The sequence below is a fragment of the Sceloporus occidentalis genome, unplaced genomic scaffold (assembly GCF_023333645.1).
Source record: "Sceloporus occidentalis isolate IW3139 unplaced genomic scaffold, rSceOcc1.0.p SCAF_5, whole genome shotgun sequence".
NCBI classification, from domain to species: Eukaryota; Metazoa; Chordata; class Lepidosauria; order Squamata; family Phrynosomatidae; genus Sceloporus; species Sceloporus occidentalis.
The window spans coordinates 28,338,279-28,359,255 of NW_028316985.1; the positions used below are offsets into that span (position 1 = coordinate 28,338,279).

General features: G+C 40.7%; 1 protein-coding gene across 2 annotated transcripts in view; it reads right to left on the minus strand.

Annotated features, from left to right (window-relative positions):
• Positions 1 to 2,363: 2,363 nt before the first annotated feature.
• The window catches only part of APPL2 (adaptor protein, phosphotyrosine interacting with PH domain and leucine zipper 2), a 44,421-nt gene continuing 25,807 nt past the window's right edge, over positions 2,364 to 20,977 (minus strand). The window contains exons 5-21 of one of the 2 annotated variants that reach the window (XM_089528026.1): positions 19,822 to 19,909; positions 16,419 to 16,457; positions 16,267 to 16,325; positions 15,647 to 15,793; positions 14,751 to 14,833; positions 13,706 to 13,864; positions 13,165 to 13,353; positions 12,428 to 12,470; positions 12,265 to 12,321; positions 12,073 to 12,161; positions 11,320 to 11,478; positions 11,181 to 11,233; positions 9,216 to 9,390; positions 6,820 to 6,856; positions 6,550 to 6,690; positions 5,399 to 5,446; positions 2,364 to 3,835 (exon numbers count right to left, since the gene is read on the minus strand). In XM_089528026.1, coding sequence (XP_089384152.1) covers positions 3,704 to 3,835; positions 5,399 to 5,446; positions 6,550 to 6,690; positions 6,820 to 6,856; positions 9,216 to 9,390; positions 11,181 to 11,233; positions 11,320 to 11,478; positions 12,073 to 12,161; positions 12,265 to 12,321; positions 12,428 to 12,470; positions 13,165 to 13,353; positions 13,706 to 13,864; positions 14,751 to 14,833; positions 15,647 to 15,793; positions 16,267 to 16,325; positions 16,419 to 16,457; positions 19,822 to 19,909 — 1,698 coding nt within the window. In that variant the 3' untranslated portion in view covers positions 2,364 to 3,703. Of the gene's footprint in view, positions 3,836 to 5,398; positions 5,447 to 6,549; positions 6,691 to 6,819; positions 6,857 to 9,215; positions 9,391 to 11,180; positions 11,234 to 11,319; positions 11,479 to 12,072; positions 12,162 to 12,264; positions 12,322 to 12,427; positions 12,471 to 13,164; positions 13,354 to 13,705; positions 13,865 to 14,750; positions 14,834 to 15,646; positions 15,794 to 16,266; positions 16,326 to 16,418; positions 16,461 to 19,821; positions 19,910 to 20,977 lie in introns of both variants that reach the window. The other variant, XM_089528025.1, reaches the window with a different exon arrangement.

Genomic DNA, 20,977 nt, shown 5'->3' on the forward strand with positions numbered 1-20,977 from the left:
CTGCAATATTGTGTCCAGTTCTGGGCACCACAATTCAAAGAGGATGTTGACAAGCTGGAGCGTGTCCAGAGGAAGGCTACCAAAATTGTGAAGGGTTTGGAAACCATGCCCTATGAGGAGAGACTTACGGAGCTAGGTATGTTTCGCCTGGAAAAGAGAAAGTTAAGAGGTTATATAATCGCCTTATTTAAATATTTGAAGGGGTATTATTGAAGATGGAGCAAGCTTGTTTTCTTCTGCTCCATAGAATATGACAGAACAATAGGTGCAAACTACAGGAAAAATGATTCCACCTCAACATTAGGAGGAACTTCCTGGCAGTAAGAGCTGTTCAACAGTGGAACACACACTCTTGGAGAGTGGTGGAGTCTCCTTTGGAGGTCTTTAAACAGAGGCTGGATGGCCATCTGTCAGGGGTACTTTGATTGGGAATTCCTGCATAGCAAGGAGTTGGTCTAGATGGCCATTGTGGTTTCTTCCAACTCTTATGATTCTAAGGGCAGTCATTGTGAAATAGTGGAAGATGGAGCCTAGAGGATGACTTAAATCTGTGTGAGAATTAGTGCCTGGCATCCTGCATTATGGTTATAGATTTGCAACCTAGAGTTATGGATCCATAACAGCTCTGTATTGTTATACTACATTAGACTCTATTGTGGCAATTGTAAATGCCCACCTCAATCCTCTTAAAGCTCCACAGAGCCGGTCCAAGCGATGGAGGCCTGTTCTGCGCATGATCAACACACAGCAGGATGATTCTTCAAGCCCCCTTGTCAGTGAGCAAGACGCTGACAGTCAGAAGCAGGACTCTGTCACATTCATCATCACACTGCAGATTGCTGGCAGGAGGGGGCTGGAAATGACCTGTCTGCACCCCTCCTGCTTAAAGAACAGACCTCTATCGCTTGATGTGGATGCTGGTTGTTAAGATAGATTTAGAGGGTTGGACCGTGACATGATACATAGTTATGCATCTGTAACTAAGGCAGGATACAGACTGCCCAAAAACTGCTCTACCACCACCTCCATTTCCGGTGGCGGAAAAAGAACCTGCTAAAAGCAGGTTCTTTTTGTGTCGTGCTTGTGACGCCTGAGTGTGCAAATGGCACACTTGTGATGTCATAAGCGCGATGGGACATGCGGATGCTATGCATCCAACGTGTGAAAATGGCGGCGCCCGTGTGTACAGGGCGCCACCATTTTGACGCCCCCGTCATGTGCTAGGGGTGAGGCCGGTATGGATGGTGTGTCCTCGGCCATCCCCAGCACGTGACGGGGGGGGGGGGCGGCACAAAGGCCCATCTAAATCAGGCCTAAGATATAGTCGTGATATTCTGGAATATCAGTATGCAAAGGGATCTTGTAGCACCTTTAAAACTAAGTGAGTGAAAGAAATTGTTGCATAAGCTTTTGTAGGCTTGGTCTGCTTCCTCAGATGCATGGAGTGAACTAGTGCCCAGGAACGACATTAATAATGAGACTGTATAAATAGCCATAGAAATGTAAAACTTTTGGGTATGGTGATGAGGTGATAAGTTAGGTTTCAACTATGGTTGTTGAGGGACAAAGGCAGGATGATGTTGTTTCCTAGATCTAGGGTGAATGGATTGCCATATGAATGGTGGAGGAAATTTTGGAATGTGGTGTGTGAAGGCAGGGAACCAGAAAAGAGAGATGATAAACTGGCTAAGAACCAGTTTTATAATATGTGTATATGTCAAGAAGCCATTGTTTCTGATCAACTCACTGTTGATAGATTGGAGTTTGTGGATATAGTCTAATTAAGCTGTTTCGCTTTCCAATCCTCCTTTGTAGCTCCTCTGACCTCACAACAACGGTCTTTGAACAAGCAAACAAAACCCCTACAAAGTTCTTTTTAAACCATTTAGGTTAACTAGATAGAGAGATATGTCACTGATTTCCTTGCAATCATCCAAGTCACTAATGCAATGACATTGTCCTAGTGGGGAAGATACAGTGCTACTTCAACTCTCCATACAAGTAGTTGCTAAAACTCTGCAAGTGTGCTGGTAGCAACTTTACCATCTGTTACACTGAATTAACTTTGGTCAATTTATTCTACCTGACACCTGTTCTAAGATCACAATACTACTACCTAAAAAATTGCACTGAATATGCTTAAATGCCAGCACACAGTTTGCTCTGTACAATAGTGGGTACCAGCTAACACCATTATTGAACTTTCACCCCTTTTTCCAGGTTCTTAAGTGTATTTGCAGCTATCATACTGTATTGCTATGGTTTAATGCTCTGACAAGAATAACAGCTTTTATCCAGAGAAATCAAGATGAATTAGTGTCAGACAAACTGTTTACTTCAAATAAGATTTTAATCTTGCATTATTGTTACACTCGAGAACAGCAAGACATGAGCCTTGCTTTGTTATCTTTAAAACATATACTCAACATTACATTCTTAAAAACCCAGAGAAATCAGAAAAAAAACTTCATTAGAGTTAGCTCTGTTCTTGCATGTTACTTCAGTTTAAAAGAATAAAACCCAAAGGTATCAGTACAGTGGTGTGTCCCAATTTGTGCTAACACCATGAGCAACAGTGTCAAACTGGTACAGACAATATTATACTGAGATTGGCCCTCTGTTGAAAGAAACATGTCTCTAAAATTTACTTCCCAGAAGTGCTTCATGGGGCAGATTGCCCACAAACAGATTTTGAAGAAGTATTTTCAGTCAGGTATTGGGACAATTTGAAGCCGTCCTTCTTTTCATTTTGAACCTGCAAATGCACTAACCCAACTGTACCAATCAGGGCAACAAATAATAGCCTACCTGGCTCATGACTTGTGGCTCAGACAATATACTTTCTTCTGGTTATTCCTGGTGAAGACCTCAAACTTCTGATAGGTTCAACATGGAGGTTCTGGTCAACCTGGACAATGGTGTGGTCCTCAGAAAACTAGTAGGCACTTAACTTTAATAGTGAAAGCTTACTTCAGATATAGTATAAAAATATATATTAATAGGAAAGTGTTTAAAGAACTTTTTGCTAAACAATCTAGCTCAAAATAGTGTTCCTTAAAAAAAAAAAGTACCAGAGCCTAAAAACAACTTAGTGTAAAAGCAATTAACTATTACAACAATACTTATGAACTAAAGATGCATTAGGGCTGTCTGTGTTCCAGACTTCTAGTACTAAGTGCAAAAATTTACCTTTCTCAGAACGTTTAATTTCCTAGAATGTCTAGTGTGTTTCGAATGAGAGGCATGCCTAATGAAGCCTTTAGTAGCTTGAATGCAATGTGCATGCACAGCCTAGAATTACAGAGGGTGAAGCTTCATGGGTCTGTGTATCTCCTTGCCCAATCCAACATCAAAATAAACAGATGTGCAGGTGAATATAATTTAGCTAGTTAAAAGGTGTACACACAGCCCTGGCTACAATGGGAAACTAGAAGCAGAAGAACATGCAGGCTGATGAAAAGATGAGTTTGGAATGTCAAAAAGAGCCCTGCTGTTGTCTATGGCTTGAATTAGAAATTTGCTGGTAGCCATACAGTTTTTCTCAATGCTGATTGCTGGGAATTTTTCAAAGATTGTCCTTCTATTATGCCAAATTCACTTCCCATGCTATCTCTAGGTAATCCATCCCATGTTGGATCATAGCTGAGAGCACAGAATTTAGCCTGTTCCACACACCACCACCTGCTCTGAAAGAAATCACAACTTATGCTTCTGACTCCTCCTGCCCATCTCCATGTACAACATTGTCCTCTTCTGAATGGTCATTCAACAGCATGAACTTTCCATCATTGGTTAGTGGCATAGATGACATTAACTGAGCTAATGCTTCTGGATCCTATAATGAGATAACATAATTAAATTAGAGCAAAATGTGACATACCAATATTCATTCAATTACACAATGGCTTTTTAAAATACATTTTGGGAGTGGGGACTTTCAACCTGTACCTTCATGTGGCCATCCTAATCCAGATTAATTTCCCTGCCCTGCACACACACTCTTACCTGAACTGCCATTCATGCAATTAGCACGAGCAACCTCATAGTTCCTTGCTAAAAGTCAAACTAGATATCATGCAATGATTTGTCATCAGAATTTTCAAAATAGTTTTGATCAGTGTGTCTTCTGTTGCATTTCATGTTGTAACACATAAACAGTAAAATGACTTCTGAGCCCATCAATTTCATCTCATTGGTTTCAGAAAGGAGTCTTGAACAAATTGTCCCACCCCAAAGTCCAGTGCAAACTGGAGAACATTTCCATTGTTATAGTCACACACTACAGAGCCAAAATAGTATTCAGTATTACTGTACCAGCCTGAAGCTTCAGATTTATGGATAAGCTAAGTTCTCATAGTTAGTTCATATAAATTTATGTGGAGAAATCTAACACTCTGGGACATCGTTTAACACTTCATTAGTAAAAGTAATGATAAATGAATGTTGCAACATTGATGCCATCCTTTGTTGCCTGTCTTTTGCCATTGTTTGCTATAACCCACCTCTGCCTTATTCATTCTATACTGAGAAATAAGTGGAAGAGTTTATTCATTCTATATTGAGAAATAAGTGGAAGACTTTTGGAACTCTTCCACTTATTTCTCAATATAGAATGAATAAGCTATTCCACATTTCTCAGTATAGAATAAATAAGGCAGAAGTGGATTATAGCAAACAGTGGCAAAAGACAGGCAACAAAAGGATGGCATCAAAGTTGCAACATTCATTTATCATTACTTTTACTAATGACAAAAGACAGGCAACAAAGGATGATACTTAGATCTGAGGTGGGTTAAATTGTGTGTTAAGAACTTATCTTATGCCATGACTAATGCCATGACTAATCCATTATTGACAACACTTGCCTCTCCCCAAATATTATCTTAACTTAATCAGGTACCATTTATCCAACTTCTGCAGTTCTGATAACCTAATGCTATTAGTATGTTTGCTTAGAAGTATCAATGTTCAGTAGGAACCAGGCTTAGCTGCTTCAGTTCAGTAAATCAAACATAAAGCTAGTTATGGCTGTATTACAGCAAAAAACTTGTAAAAACACCAAGTATAGATCATGCCACTTTGCTTTCTGAAGAATAACCACTGTCCTTATATAAGTGATTGAATATTCAACTTCATTTAGGTAGCCACTTTTTGTATTAATCACCAAGTTAAACTAGTATAGTTTGAATAGAGAGGACCTGTTGGGACCCTATATGCAGTAACTACAGTAGGTAAAGGTTTTCCCTTGACAAGATTGCCTAGTCGTGACCAACTGTAGGGGGGTGATGCTTATCACTGTTACTAAGCCAAAGAGCCAGCGTTATCAAAGACAACTCCACGGTCATATAGAACGCTGTTACTTTCCCGCCATGTGAAGTTAAGAACAATGAAATTTTACCTTCCGAGCCTCAAGGATTTCCTTCCCCAGGCTTATTGCATAGCAAATCTGCAAAGGAAACAGAATCAGCTTTAGAATGGCTTATGAAAAGGTAATTGTATCAATTAGGACAAATACATACTGTTTACAACTGCCCAGGAAGATAACTATTTGTTTGAACACAAATGAGCAGAGCCTTATTAAAACGTGTGAAGAAGGGGAACATATTTGCCCTGCTCTCTCCATTGTCTGTCTTCCCAAGTGGCATGTGAGACAGTGTGAAGACCAGGGCCTCTACCACATGTGGAGGCTCTCTCTGTAATCAAGAACCCAGAAAACTCAGGGTTTCTGATCACATGGAGAGCCTTTACAAATACTACACATGGAAAGCAATGGTGTGGAGGAAGTATGTGCTGATAGCATGATTTATGCAAGCAGGCTGTTCACCCATGGGAAGTGCCGGTGGCAGGGCTAGCACATTCCCACTCCTCATCCTATTCTAAATACCTAGATAAGAGGCCAGTAATTCCTTAAAAGTGTTCCTAAAAGGTGTTTTCTCTCACCAGAGGATTCAGATTGAAGCACCAGAAAAGCAGGTGATCCAAATCAGCAACTTGCAGGCACTGACAGACAGGTGAAGCTTTGCCAACAGTATGCATAATGAGACACTGCAGCACAACAAAAGATACTGCAATAGTGATATGTGGCAATCTGGATACTGTTGGAGTAAAACTTCCATCATGCCTAATGACTGGCTATGTTTGCTGCAGCTGCACTTGGAATTCAACATATGGAGAACCACAAGTTGCCCACACCTCTTCTAAAATAATGGAGATTTGCTTCCAGGTCTTGGGCTGGGACTAATAGCTAACGAAATTGTGTTGAGGAGCTTTCTTAAGAAATGCTGAGGAGACCACAATATAAACAAAATCCTGTTACTTGAACATCTTAGTTATTTTGAACTGGGTTGTGTGGGAGGGCAAACACTTGAGAACTGCTAGTACACAAGATATTGTGATACCTATTTTGTTGGGGTTGTGAGGGTTGCATACAGTCCTAAGCAAGGGAAATGAATTACAACTGACTAAACTCCTACTAAGACTTGCAACCAAAGGTCACACTTGGAGTTTCTTAATGTATTCTAAATAATGTAAACAAAATTATCACCAAACCTTTTCACCCTCAGTGTTACTCTCAAATACGTAAGTGCTCATAGAATCTTCACCCAGAGACTCAGAGACACAAACCACGAAACCAATCAGTCTCTTATTTTCCTGATGAGCAGCAAATTGTGTCACATTGGCCAGGTCAAACTGGAAAAACAGGTTTTAAGAATGTTAAGATCAACATATGTGTTCCTCATTAACTTCTCAGCCAGCAACTTAGTATTTAAAGCTGAGTCTGCAATTTTTCCATTGTGAGTAAAGGAAAAATATACTTACACTTGCTCTTGTAACTTGTGTTTGGGGATCTATTAATCTGTTAATGTGAAAAAAGAAAGACATAATAATTAATAATAATTTGTTTTATTTATATACCGCTATTCCAAAGATCATAGCGGTGAACAGCAAGTAAGCTAATTTGCCCCCAACAGTCTGGGTACTCATTTTAGCGACCTCGGAAGGATGCAAGCCTGAGTCGAGCTTGGGCCCTTTTTCTGGTCTTGAACTCGCAACCTTGTGGTTTTGAGTGAATGGCTGCAGTACAGGCATTTAACCACTGCATCACCAGGGCTCCATGAAAGAAAAGGAAAAAAAAAAAAACATTAAACCTGGTACAGCAGAGAAAGTAAAGAAGCCCTACCCAAATTTTTCACACCTTGGGCAACAATTCCCCTCAAAATGGGAGTATGTCAATGGGCTTACTTTAAGTAGACATGTCTTAAGGCTTACGTTGTGTTTCTAATGATACCAACGAAGCATGCTTTCTGTGATTAAAACTTTGCTGCTTTGAGTGATACCATGTCATGATGAACTTTTTCTGCTTTAGAGCCAGACATGGATTTCATTCACTGATGGAAGTCTGTCAAATGAGTGCTGTGTATACAACCATTTCTAGAAGAAAACACTAGGAATTACGTCTGTCTTATTCTGTGGTATAGACCTAGGGAAGGCTATAAACTGAACCCAAAAGGGAAATACTACTGTAAGAATTGTATTCCCTTATTTCAAGGCTTCCCTAGCAACCATTGAAGCCAGAGCTTCAAAGGCAACACAAACACTTTCCCCTGTCTCAAGTAGGATCTTTGGGCTGAGTATGTTATTAGCATATATAGACAGGCCCAGCAAATTAAATCTAGACATTGCTGAAGAGATTGTCTTGCAGCTGCTCCAAAGACAACAACATTATACGTCTTTACATTAATCCAAGGAATTGCACTCCTTGGATACACTTTGCTCAGGCTGACATCATGGGGCACTTTCCTTCTCATTATCATTACCTGGAATAAATGAACAAAATCACATAAAAATATCAGGGGTAGGAATCATGATTCCTTCCAGATGGTGTGCAGCCCCCAGAAATTTCTGGATAAACAGGAGGAGGAGTCCACAAGAAACACTGGGTCTTCCCCACGTCAGCTGGCCAGGCAACTGCCTTCCTCTGAAGCTGAGAGAGCTTGGCTTGTGCAAGGCCACCCACTGGGTTTCCATGGCCAAGCAGGGATTTAAACCCTGGCCATTGTTGTCCAGCACTGAAACCACTGTATCACACTGGCTCTCAGCATACTTGCCTGCACAGTAGTATAACTAAAGCAAAATATGGTACATTTCTAATGTACAGTAAGACACCCTGTACCTGTGGGACTGGTAACCATGGCTTCACTTACCCGTGTCTGAAAAAAAAATTCTCTAAGTTCTCCAGTGTCATTCTATGGTATGTGTCCACCAAAACATGACCACAGAGTTGTGCTGGAGAACCTAGAGATTCCTAGAGAGGTGTTTTCTCTTGGCATTTCTAGGTCTTCCAGCAGAATTCTATTGTATACTTCTGCTGAAAGTTGTTCATTTCAATAAAATTCACTACCATCTATGGTTTTGCATTTCCACGGTAACTCCAGAAATGTATCCCCTGCAGATATGGGGGTCATACTGTATACACAAACAGAACACTACACTGTTCTTCCAGCAGTACAAATTATTTCCTTATCTATGCAGTTTTCAAGCAGTTTTTCTGATTTATGTCTCAGTTGTGTATGTGCTTCTTTGAAATTCCAGTGATCTGTAACAAGTGAAGCTGGATTCAGTGTGCCCTACTTGCAAGAGAAAAGTGTTCAGGATTAAAGGTGACCTAGCCAGTGGACACTAGGCGCTGGATCCAAATATACTCTGCCTAAATCAAAGAACCTTTGCTTCAGAAGAGGTGCTTACTAACAAGGTGAAGAGTGTGAAAAGATTTGTCAGTTCTCTTTTCTCCTCTGAAACCCAGGGAATAGTCAATGGCTGCTACTCATATTACCACCAGTATCTGAAATAGGATGTCTCAGCATCAGCAGGAGGATGCTACTGAATTCATGTTCTTGAGGATTTACATTGCTTTCTAGTTGGACACTTTGGGAACAGACTAAATATCCCTTTGAAATGATCTAATACAGCAATTTTTATGTTCCTAAAACCTTCCCACAAACCTGAGGGTCCTCCAACCCTCTGGTGCAGATCTGGGGTACTGTAGAAGAGTAAGTGGATTCTGTCTCTTTCCACATGTATAAGTGGACACTGCAAGCAACATTTCCTGAACTAATAGGTTCAGGTCAAATCCAGGAACTCCTCTCAAACATACAGTGGACAAGGTTGACCAAAAGGAGAGAGAACATGAAAGTAGGCAAGGGAGCTTTGCTTACTTCAGGTCATTGCTGGTGACCAAGAGGTGTGATTCAGCCATACGGAAGATGTTGTGAATGGCCCGAGCTGCCAACACCTGTCTCATAGCTTCATAAATCACTTCAACAGTGTGGTCAGATTTGACAGCCATAGATCCCAAAAAACGAACTACAAACATCTGATTCAAGAGAGAATCTGGAGAGAGAGAAAGGCAGTTAAAAGAGGTGTATTTTTCTTTACCAGTTCACAATTATTTCTCCACTTGTGAAATAAATTAGCTTAACCAGTTTTTCATTTCATCTATAGAAATGTTTCAAGGCCAGTTTAAGTGAGGATGCTCAACCCTTGATTTGCAGCATCAACTGATGACTTGGGTGTTTGAATATTTGGCTACCAGTACGTACATTCTCAGATGGCATGCATCATGTGTGAATGAATTTACAACATACACTAAGACCATGGTGGGAAAGGTTTTTCATGTTATTTTTCATGTGTAATGGTGTTGGTGGACAGGTTTAGAGACGAGCACTCTTTTTTCCTCTCTCTTTCTATCACATCCTTTGCTCTCCTCCCTCCTTGCCCACAAGCCTACTAGCAGAAGAACAGACAACATATAGACAAGAGGCTTGTGCAATTGTATGAAGGCTGTGCTCTCTGATTGTTAAATGTAGCAAGCAATCCTTGCTGGTTCCACTCCAACCAGAAAAGCTTACTAAGTATGAGGCCAGCCTTTCCTAACCTTTGCCTATAATGGTTAGGGATTGCCAGTTGATGAAGCCTAGTCTATGCAAATAGGACTTACAGCCATATGGCCAAAATGTTTTTAGGATGTTCACTTCGTTCCTAGTTCACTGCAGACCTCTCCACACTTGGTTTAGCTGTACACATAAAAAGGCAGCATGCCCATGAATTCCAGAAGCTGAGAACAAAGGACAACATGACCTCCCAAACTTTTAGTCTTCCAAAAGTTTTAGACTTCAACTCCCAGAGGTCTCAGACAGCATGGCCAATGGTTAGGTCTTTTGGGGAGTCCAAAACATTGGAAGAGCCAAAGATTGAGAATCACTGCTCTAGTTAGAACTTAGTTTGAACCAAAAAGGGAGTTGTTATGCTCTTTACCAAACAGCAACTTTGCTCTGTGGAGATGGGTCAACGTTTTTTGTTGTTGTTAACTACTCTCCAGTAGACGGTGACCCATGGTGACCCTGTGGATGAGACATGTCCAAGACTCCTTGTCTTCCATTGCTCTGCTTAGTTCCTGTAAACTCATACCTATGGCCTTCTTAATTAGAATCCATCCATCTAGCATGCAACCTTCCTCTCTTTCTGCTGCCTCCACCTTTCCTAGCACTATTGGGTTTTTTTTTCCAATGAGTCATGCATTCTCATGATGTGTCCAAAGTTTAGTCATATTGAGTTCTATGGTGATTTCTGGCTTGATCTGCTCTAGGGCCCATTTGTGTGTGTGTGGGGTTGGGGGGTTGGTTGTTGTTGTTGGCTAGTTAGAATCATACAAGCCATTGTATTCCCTATTAGCATGTATGAATGTGAGAGCTGGACTGTTAAGAAAGAAGATAGGAAGAAAATAAATTCATTCGAGATGTGGTGCTGGAGAAGAGTGCTGAAGATTCTGTGGACAGCCAAAAAGACAAGTAAGTGGGCTTTAGAACAGATCAGTGTTAGAAATTGGAAAAGTCTGCCCCATGATTAAACTGACAATGTGACTCTCACTCTCTTTCTCTGGAATTTTGCCCTACAATGCAGCTTGTCTACCAAAGAAAGGCATTGCACTGCAGAGACCTCTGCAATAGTGCATAGGCTCTCTCCTTACAGTCCAGGATTGCATGGACTAAACAGATTGGTGTAAGGATGATCAGAGGTAGGAAAGATAAAGTTCCCCTGCCGCTAGGCAAGAGGTTAACCTATAGGGCTTCTGGCATCCTCTCAAGCTCCAATGTTTTATGAACAGCAGTCACTGTACTTACCAGCTTCATCATCTTTCCTGCCATCTTCAGACTCTCCAAATGGGTTTGTACGCCTACAATAAAAGTACCAATTACTACTACATGATCACCTTCTGATACCATGAGAAAAGGCAGCAAAGGAAGATTTTATTGTTTGTACCTGCCACCCCTGTTCTGGTCTAGGAACTCCATTGCAGGAAGTACAATGTCAAACTGAATTGGTGTTCCAGGTGCAATTAACTCAGCAGATTCAGGAAGGCTGGCAGGCTCATGAGTGATTTTCCTATCATTCATCACCTCCATGTTCTTCACATCCTGGCTAAAGCAAAAGCATAGAGAATGGTGCCTCATGAGAAAGGTAGAGCTATGTCAGCTGGAAAAGCAAATGGATTCCTATGAATGGAAAACCAGGTAAGAACTTGCAAATCAGCATTCACTTAATGTCTGAATAGACTTTAAAACACATCCACATAACATCTAGATAATTAAAAGTGCTTTTAAAATTGAACTATAATATGTCACTTTGAATACATTCCCTTAATGCCTTCCTGAGTATGTGCCCTTTATGTTTCAGTTAAGGATTAATGAGTAAGAATAGAAGAAGGTAACACTGATGAATCTTTGTCTTAATGTGGTACTTTATTAAATGTGTGCTTTTCATACAAAGGTGGAGTGCTTAGCAAAACTGAATTTTCAACATGCCACTATATGGTGAAAGAGGCACACAACACACTCAAAAAATCATGTGATATAGCGATATTGTGAATGAATGTCACAATATTCCTGCCGGCAGAAAACTAGCTTATCAGTGTGGGAGAAAGGGCCTTTTCCCTGAAGATGATAACGTCCAATGCACAGAAGACATTCATACACAACCCAAGACAAACATAGATGTTGAAAGGTGTAATGTTACCTGGGGGAGAGACTGTCCTGTTTCTTTCCAAAGCTTGTGATTGGGGTCACAGCCTGCAGAGCTGTTTGATTTAATCTGATGGCAACTGCCTAGAGCAAGAGTGAGGCATATTTTTAGATTAACTTGTTTGAAGTGTCTGGGTGAACTAAATCATCGCAAGGAGAAAGAAATCAATTAAAAATAAATGCTCACTTCAGGATTGTCAGTAAGATAGATCTGCCGGGAGATGTTGTTGATTGCACATATCCACTGCACGAATGAAAAAAGGAGAGGGAAAGTATGAAGTTTTGGAACTCTTAATTTTAACAAAAGAACTGAAAAACATTCACACAGTAAAAAATATATATATTTTTACCTCTTCATATTCTTTCTTGCTTTCTGCCTGAAGTGTTATGCCTCTACAAGGAAATGCACAGGCATTAATTTTCTGTCCTGGTTTTAGTACACACAAGCCATTCATGTACAACAGAGTTGGGCAACTATGTGGAGCCAGGAGCCAATTCCTTTTGCCAACCCTGCCCTAGCAAGCCAAAATGCCTGCATTTCCCTCTGCAGTGCTTTCTAAATGGTGACAGGAAAAGGCATTGTATCACCTCCTATTACCATTCTGAGAAAAACTACAGAGGAAAACAGAAGTACTGGAGTAGTATAGGGTTCAGGTGTACTTTTATGTGGGAAGGTGGAGGTATTTGGCTTCTTGTAGGATTTGGGGGCAAAAATTGGCCAAAAATCATATTTTTAAAAACACTGGGAGGTTAGGGGCTTTGGGAGACTATTGGGGTTTTTCAGGGGCCACAAAAATGAGGTGCCACAAGTGGCCCATGGGCTGCACTATGTCCACCTTTGATGTACAGGGGGAAACTGGAAGCAATACCTCTGAACATCCAATAGGCCTCATCATGCTACAGGAGTACTTTAGTTTATCACCACTTCAAATCAGTATATTGGATAGGGAGATTTTTTAAAGACAGAAAACACAGAACCACCATCAGTGTGATTCAGCACCTGATGGAACACTGAAGATGCATGTGACATTTATCATTCGGTGTTGCTTAAATTGTTTTATCCCAGCAGGATTCCCCGGATACATACGGTTTTCCTGTTGGAGTGGTGATTTGAAAGCAATATCGTCGGTCTTCACAATCAATTGCCATCACAGAACAGTTGTCCAGGTCCTGGATCAGTCCCCCTGCTACTGCTCCCCTGGGCTGACACATCAAGTTTCCACCTTGAGTGAAGAAGTACAACCTGTCCCATGTTGTAGTCACTAGGCCTGTTTTACTGTAGAAACAGACAGTTTCAAGATCTGTCATTCACCACCATTAGTTAATCAGGGTTACATCTGCTTTACTCTGGAAGCAATCCTTCTGGGGGGAAAACAATTTGGGCATACATCCTCCAACCACTTCACCACAATTAATCATCACTGATGCATTTTCCCCACAGTACAGGAAATACTAAGAAATCCATCTGGAAAGTATATCAGAAGTTTCATTAGATGCACCTTGCTTTATTTTAAGGCATCTTATGTCCAAATTCAGTATCAGGGATGAGTTCTAGAAGTGTATAAACTTGGTAAGGTACTAAATAGAATTTATAAAATTAAGAAAGACGTATGCCCAGGCCTCCTTACTTTCTAAGGTTAAGGTAGCCAGCTTTCTGAATAAGGTTTCTGTTGATGAGAGGTGCAGCTGCATCGTAATCGGGCGTATACACCGATTCACCAACTGAAAGCAGATCTTGCTGAGATATCCGCATAGCTTCAGACTCAGTATCCAATTCTTCTTGTACACTGCAATAAACAATCAGATAAAATATGAAGTCAAATCACTTCACTGTCATAATCTTACTTACAGAAGCAAAACTACAAATGTGGGGCACAAGGATAGTACCAATGTTTTTTTTAAATGCGGGGGCGGGGGGGGACTTATGTCTTTATAAAAATTTAGTATTCTTCTCTAGGCAATGAAATGATGAGTAGAAATGTAAAAAAAAGTGCTTCCAAGTATTTTTGATTCTTAGAAACAGCATAGTTTTCTAGATAAAGCATATGCAGTTGGAGTTTCTAGGATTTAATCCCAGTTAATTACAGGCACCTGTGAAGAGCTAGCAACACTTTTCAATAAATGCCTGCATTGTGTATTTAGTTCTAGATCAGCTACTACCATTTTCTATTTTAAAAGATCTACAGCTCTCCAGAGATGCAAAAAAAGAAAGAAAGAAAGAAAGAAAGAAAGAAAGAAGGCACTACTAGAAGAAAACACAGTTGTTGTCAAGATCAGTCAGTGCAGGTCAGTCGTCTCCAATCTGGAATTCTTCAGATATATTGTATCAATCACTTCCAGCATCCTAAACTAACATGGCCATAAGAGTTGGACATGGGGAAAGATGAAAGTTGCAGACCAACAAATAGAGAGGGCACACCAGGTCAGGGAAAGCATAGGGCTATGCTTAGCTCTCCTGCTTGCATTTATCTGACACTGGTCAGCAGCACTGTGTCAAGCTTCTTAGTAGAGGATTAGATATGTGTCTCATCTAATTCCATCTGTGAAAAGAAAGCAAACAGGAGGCCAAGGTATATATATATATACCGTGTGTGTGTGTGTGTGGTGATTCTAAAGCTGCTGTTAGTTATAGTACAGGGTGGGAGGCAGGGAAGGCATTAAATAAGTTGTTACCTCTGAACCATGCTGGAGACGGAAGACAAAAAACTGTCCATTTTTTTGGAAAACATCTCAGCTCCTTTCTTAAAAAAATTAATCTGAAAGATATAAAAAAGAGTTCCATGTACTAGGAATCACAAACTTGTTGGCAAAAAAGCAGAATACCCATCTCAAGAGCAGAATAAAACAAGAGGGAGATGCTACAAAATATTATAGTAATACGGGGGCTCTGGGTTTAAAATGGGGCCATGTAAGAGTCAGTCACATAAAATTGCAAAGAGACATACAGTACCTGAAACAAAGAGCTTATGGAATGGTTCGATCAGAATTTTGAACTGACAAAACTAATGCTTGAACCATTTTTAAAATTATTTCAGTTTCACTGTCTACCAGGTCTTATTCGACCATCACTGATTTAGATTCTATCCAAGAATCTAGAAATCAGTGAGATATCATTGGGTAATGTAATATATTCCAAGGAGTGTCACTTTTTGTAATTGTGCTATTGTGATCCCATCTATAGTGAATACATTCAAATGTTTTGATGGTTTGTTTGTTATTGCTCCCAGAGCACAGTGGAATAACAGTTGTTTTCTTTTCTCAGAGGCATTGAATCCCAGTTTGTTGGTCTTGACATTTCACACTTTCCCCCCTTTTCTTATCTTTAGGTCTGCAATCCTCAGTGATTGCTGTATCTATAACCCAAACATTCTTTTTCTCAACAATAGTTATATCTAACACATTCTATTCTAATTGTTTATAATTAGAATCTTGAAACCTTCATAACATGAAGCTGATAAGCAAGATGATTTTGTCACCTTGGACTTGGTGGTTGAAAAAATGCTTAAATGCAGTGAATGGGAAGTTTAATTTATAGGAGACATTGGTGCTGTTGGGCTTAGAACACATACCTGTGAACGTGTGTATCCCAGAATGGGCTCCAACATGGCAATTCTCTTGCGGTACTGTAAAGCATTCAAGGCACAATAATACTGCAATGATGAGAGATGCTGCTTCCTCCGGGCACTAGCTACTTCTTTTGCAACTTCTGCCTTTAGCTGAATGATAAAATGTTTGCAAAGAACAATGGTTAAACAAAAGCAAACAGGCCCTTTAAAGGAGGGTCTGCTGTGCAAGGCACAGGCAATTAAACAATGTCCAAGTCCAAGAGCATGGCCAGGGCAGGACGGGGATGTTTGGGAGACAGCAATATCCCCCAGAATCCTTTAGCCAGCATGACCAGTTTGACTGTGAAATACCACTGAAATCACTAGGATTTTAATGCCCATTTAAGCATTAAACATTCTCATGGTTACAATGGGACTTGGGTGCAATGCATCCTTACCAGATTTTCACCCACCACATGATACACACAGCTAAGCCATTCTTTACTATATTTTTACATGTACGTATTCAGTTTTCTCCATACCCCATATCCTCAAAGCAGTATGGCATCATGTTAACATTCTAGTGTTCCTGCTGGGTAGAAAAACAAATTGGTTTTTAAAAGCTCACATACGGAATATTTTACCTTTTCGTTCTCTCTTTTTTTGGGTAGTCTGCTATACTTTGCCATGGAGACATCATGTTCTGTAAGCATCAAAGGCACACTTTAGCTTCAGGGTCATGCCGCTATATCATCAGCAAATTCCACTCAAACAGAAGACAAAATGTAAAACATACCATTGCTAGCAAGGCTGAAGAGATCCTTTAAAGTACTTACTTCTAGGGAGGAAAAGAAGAAGTTAGACTAAGAATTTATGCATTAGGATAAAAAAAACAGTGTTGGGAGGGGTTATAATGATGCACTTATTAAACTTTGACTGTACTCTTTCTTTCAAAGTCCAACATAACTATTTTGTTTATTTTGTTATGTGCCTTCAAGTTCTCTCCAACTTATGGCGATCTTATTATAGGGTTTTCTTGGCAAGATTTATTCAAAGGTTTGCCACTGCCTGTGTGCATGTGCCTTCAAGTAGCCTGTCAACTTATGACAACCCCAGAAAATTCACAGTTTTCTTAGGTAGGGAATACTCAGAGGTAATTTGCCAGTTCCTTCCTCTAAATATAACTTCCAGCACCTGATTCTCCTTGGTGGTCTTTCATTCAAGTACTAAACAGGCTGACCCTACTTAGCTTCTAAGATCAGATGGTAACTGGAGACTTCAAGGTATTTAGACCATTGCCTTCATGTACAGTAATATTTGATTATTACCCTTCATCAGCCCAACAAAACTGTCTCAGTCCATGTTTTGTACTGAATATATATGTTTTGTGTTGTGGTAGGAATGTGATCAGTAAAATTGGAGAGAAAAACATACAGAAGTATTAGTTTATTTACTTAAGGTCACCCATCACTCAGAGAAAAACCAGGGCATTAGCAGAAAGAGCATTGTGTTTTAAATCACATCAGATTTAAAACACAATGATTTGTACTTTATAATAATAATAATAATAATCTTTATTTCTACCCCGCCTTTCCACAATGTGATCAAGGCGGCTTACAGGTAAGAAGACAATAAAATACAAGTTAAAATATTACATATAAAAATTAAAACATCATCAGAGGAGTAGGGACGGGAAGCAAACAATCAAAATATCAGGGCAAAGATAAGACAACAACTTTAACGTAGTTGGGGCAAAAGATAACAGGATTACTGAAGTGGGAATGCCAGCCGAAATAAGTGTGTTTTTAAATCTTTTTTAAAAGAAAGTAACGATGCAGAGGAACGAAGCTGTACAGGGAGCTTGTTCCACAAAGTGGGGGCAAAGATAGTAAAGGCCCTCGGTGAGGTCGTTACAAAACGAGACTTAGGTACCTCCAATAGGTTGGCCCCAGATGTTTTGAGTGTGCGAGGCGGACTATATGGGGAGAGGCGGTCCTCCAAGTACCCTGGACCCAAGCCATTTAGGGCTTTATAGGTCAACACCAACACCTTGTATTGGGCTCGGAAGCGAATAGGCAGCCAGTGAAGATCTTTTAAGATAGGTGTTATATGGTCTGCCCTGGATCTGCCAGCGACCAATCTGGCTGCCATGTTTTGAACCAATTGTAGCTTCCGAGTGTGGTACAAGGGTTGCCCCATGTAGAGCGCATTGCAGAAGTCCAATCGAGAGGTTACTAAAGCATGTACAACAGTTTCAAGGTCCCCCCGGCCCAGGTAGGGACGCAGCTGGCGTATCAGCCGAAGCTGATAACAAGCACTCCTGACCGTCGCATCCACCTGAGATGTTAGCCGGAGCGACGAATCAAGGAGCACTCCCAGACTGCGCACCGAGTCTTTCAAGGGGAGCGTGACTCCATTCAGGACCGGATGACAAATCTCACCACCCGGAGCAGGGGAACCTATCACCAGTACCTCCGTTTTCCCTGGATTCACACTGAGTTTGTTTTCCGTCATCCGGCCCATTACCGACGCCAGACAGGCATCTAGAGGAGAGATACCAGCCTTAGTTACTGCATCAGTCGGAGACACAGAGAAGACTATTTGGGTGTCATCAGCGTACTGATAACACCGCGCCCCGTGTCTCCGGATGATCTCACCCAGCGGTTTCATGTAGATGTTAAATAGCATAGGAGACAAAATCGCTCCTTGAGGGACACCAGATGTAAGGGCCCTCTTATCGGAGCGACAGTCTCCCAGCTCCACCATCTGGAATCTACCCGAGAGGTAGGACCGGAACCACTGCAAAGCAGTGCCCCCGATACCCAACTCCCCCAGGCGTTCCAGAAGGATACCATGGTCAATGGTATCGAAAGCCGCTGAGATGTCCAGGAGCACCAACAGGGATACGCTTCCCCTGTCCATGCTCAGACGGAGGTCATCAACTAAGGCGACCATGGCAGTCTCAACTCCATAACCCGCCCGGAAGCCGGTTTGAAATGGGTCTAGAAAATCGGTGTCATCCAGGATCGATTGAAGCTGGAAAGCGACTGCTCTCTCGATCACCTTCCCCAGAAAAGGTAGCAGCGAGATGGGCCGATAGTTATTATGAATCAGGGGGTCTAGGGAGGGCTTTTTGAGCAGGGGTTTAACCACTGCTACTTTCAGTTTCGATGGAAACTGGCCCTCACCTAGAGATGTGTTAACAATGCAGTGTAACAAAGTAGACACCGCATTTCCCCCCTGGGCTGCCAACCATGAGGGGCAGGGATCAAGAGAGCATGTCGTCTTCTTAACGCTTCGAAGAATCCTGTCCACTTCATCAGTACTAACAGACTCAAAGTGATCCAGTACAACAGGGGCCACGGACGCTTCGGAGACCTCACCTACAGGATCTGCATGAATGCTGGCGTCGAGATCAGCCCTTATCCGAGAGATTTTATCCGCAAAGAAGTTGTTAAAATCGTCACAGCAGGCGATATTTATGGGGATAGTATGTCCACCTGGATCCTGCTTTTGTGGCCTTCTAAAAGACCCTCCCCTCCAAAAAGCCAGCCCCTCATGCTGATGAAACACAACTCTATCTCTTCTTTCCCTCTGATTTCAACAAAGCTATTCCTGTACTAAACCAGTGTCTGATGTCAGTAACAGAGTGAAGGAAGCTGAAGAAATTGAAAAATAATCAAGACAAGACAGACTGGGCTGCAACATGACAGACATCATGACACCACAAATTTTGTTTAGTCTTAGTAAGCCACGGTCGTACTCACTAGGCCCTGGCCCTCCTTCCCTCTCAGTGTAATTCTACACATGTTTAGTCGTTTTCAAACATGCTGTAAATATATGTCCTTGGTAAAGACACACAAGCATGTATACCCCAGCCTAATACTACACCAAATTTTAAAAGAAAGAAAGATGCTGTAACTTGATGGTTAGATTATGGGTATCATGGTACAACTACAGTTGGGTCATATTATATAAAATGATGGGTTAATTCCTTTAAAATATGGTCATAATATTCCACTCTACCAAAATAAAGAAAATATTATCTGTAGTACATGGAAATATTTCTCCATCACATTGTAACAGGAGGCTGTTACAGCACCCACACTTCATCAATGTCACATCATATTAAAACCAAACATATTAAAAAGAGAAGAGATTGGAAGAGAGAACTATGGAAGAACTTTGGCAATAGTTACCTGTAAGATCTTTTTCACGGAACTGGATGATGGGGAGAACCATTGTGTCTGCAAGCTGTTTGGCCAGTTCAGTATGTAGAGTGTTAAGCTGAAAGATAGAAAGGCAGTGATACTGTCTCAGTAGCTCTCAAACATGAAGTTCGTGTGAATTTGTGTTATTCACTTGAAATGAAAAGAAACTAGATTTGAGCCACAGTTCAAATTCATGCTTGAGAGATATGGTTTGGCATGCTTCATCTCCCCACCTTCGTATAATAGCTATAACAGTAAAACACATTACTCCAGCATGAACTGGAGAACATCACCACCTTGAATTTTTTTAAATTTAAAAATGGGCAACAAAGAGCATGTGAATCCAATACATTTTGAGCTAGATTCAGTATATTAAAAAATAAGAATAATAATACCATGGTTTGAGTGCTGGACTATGACAATGGGAGACCAGAGTTCAAATACTCACTCTGCCATGAAAATCCACTGGATGAACTTGAGAGGACAGCAACAGCAAACCCCATCTGAATATATCTTACCAAGAAAAACCTGTGATAGGTTCACCTTAGAGTGTCTATATGTTGGAAACGACTTGAAGGTACACAACAACAACTATTTTAGAGCAATATTTTCTTAAACTGAAAAAAGCTTATTTGCTTTCAAATTCAGATTTCATGTATCTAGGTGTGTGTATGAACACACACACTTGTGTTTTGACTAATAAGGTGAATAACTAAACTCTTAATTGAATAAATAAGCCCCCTACAGCTCTCTAACAACTCAAATAAGAAGGGAACACAATAGCCTAAAACCAATTGCTAGTCTCAACTCGAATAGACCCATTGAATCAATTGTTGAATGTAAATAAATTCTTGTATAGACTCCATTGGTTCAATGAATTATTCTAGCTGGAAATAGTCACTGGAACTGGGCTACTGATCACTAGGCTTATAGTACCCTCATGAGGAGCTGGGGAACCTCTCACACAGAACAGCTTTATCAGATTTGGTATTTGCTTACATTCATTTCATCTGCTCTTGCCTGGTAACTCTTGAACAGAAGAAAATTAGTTATGTTTTGATGGAGATCAGTAATTACAACATCATTAATTTTATTTGTATAAGAATGATTGAGGCTGGGGTTCCTTTCATCAAAATTAGTTTTT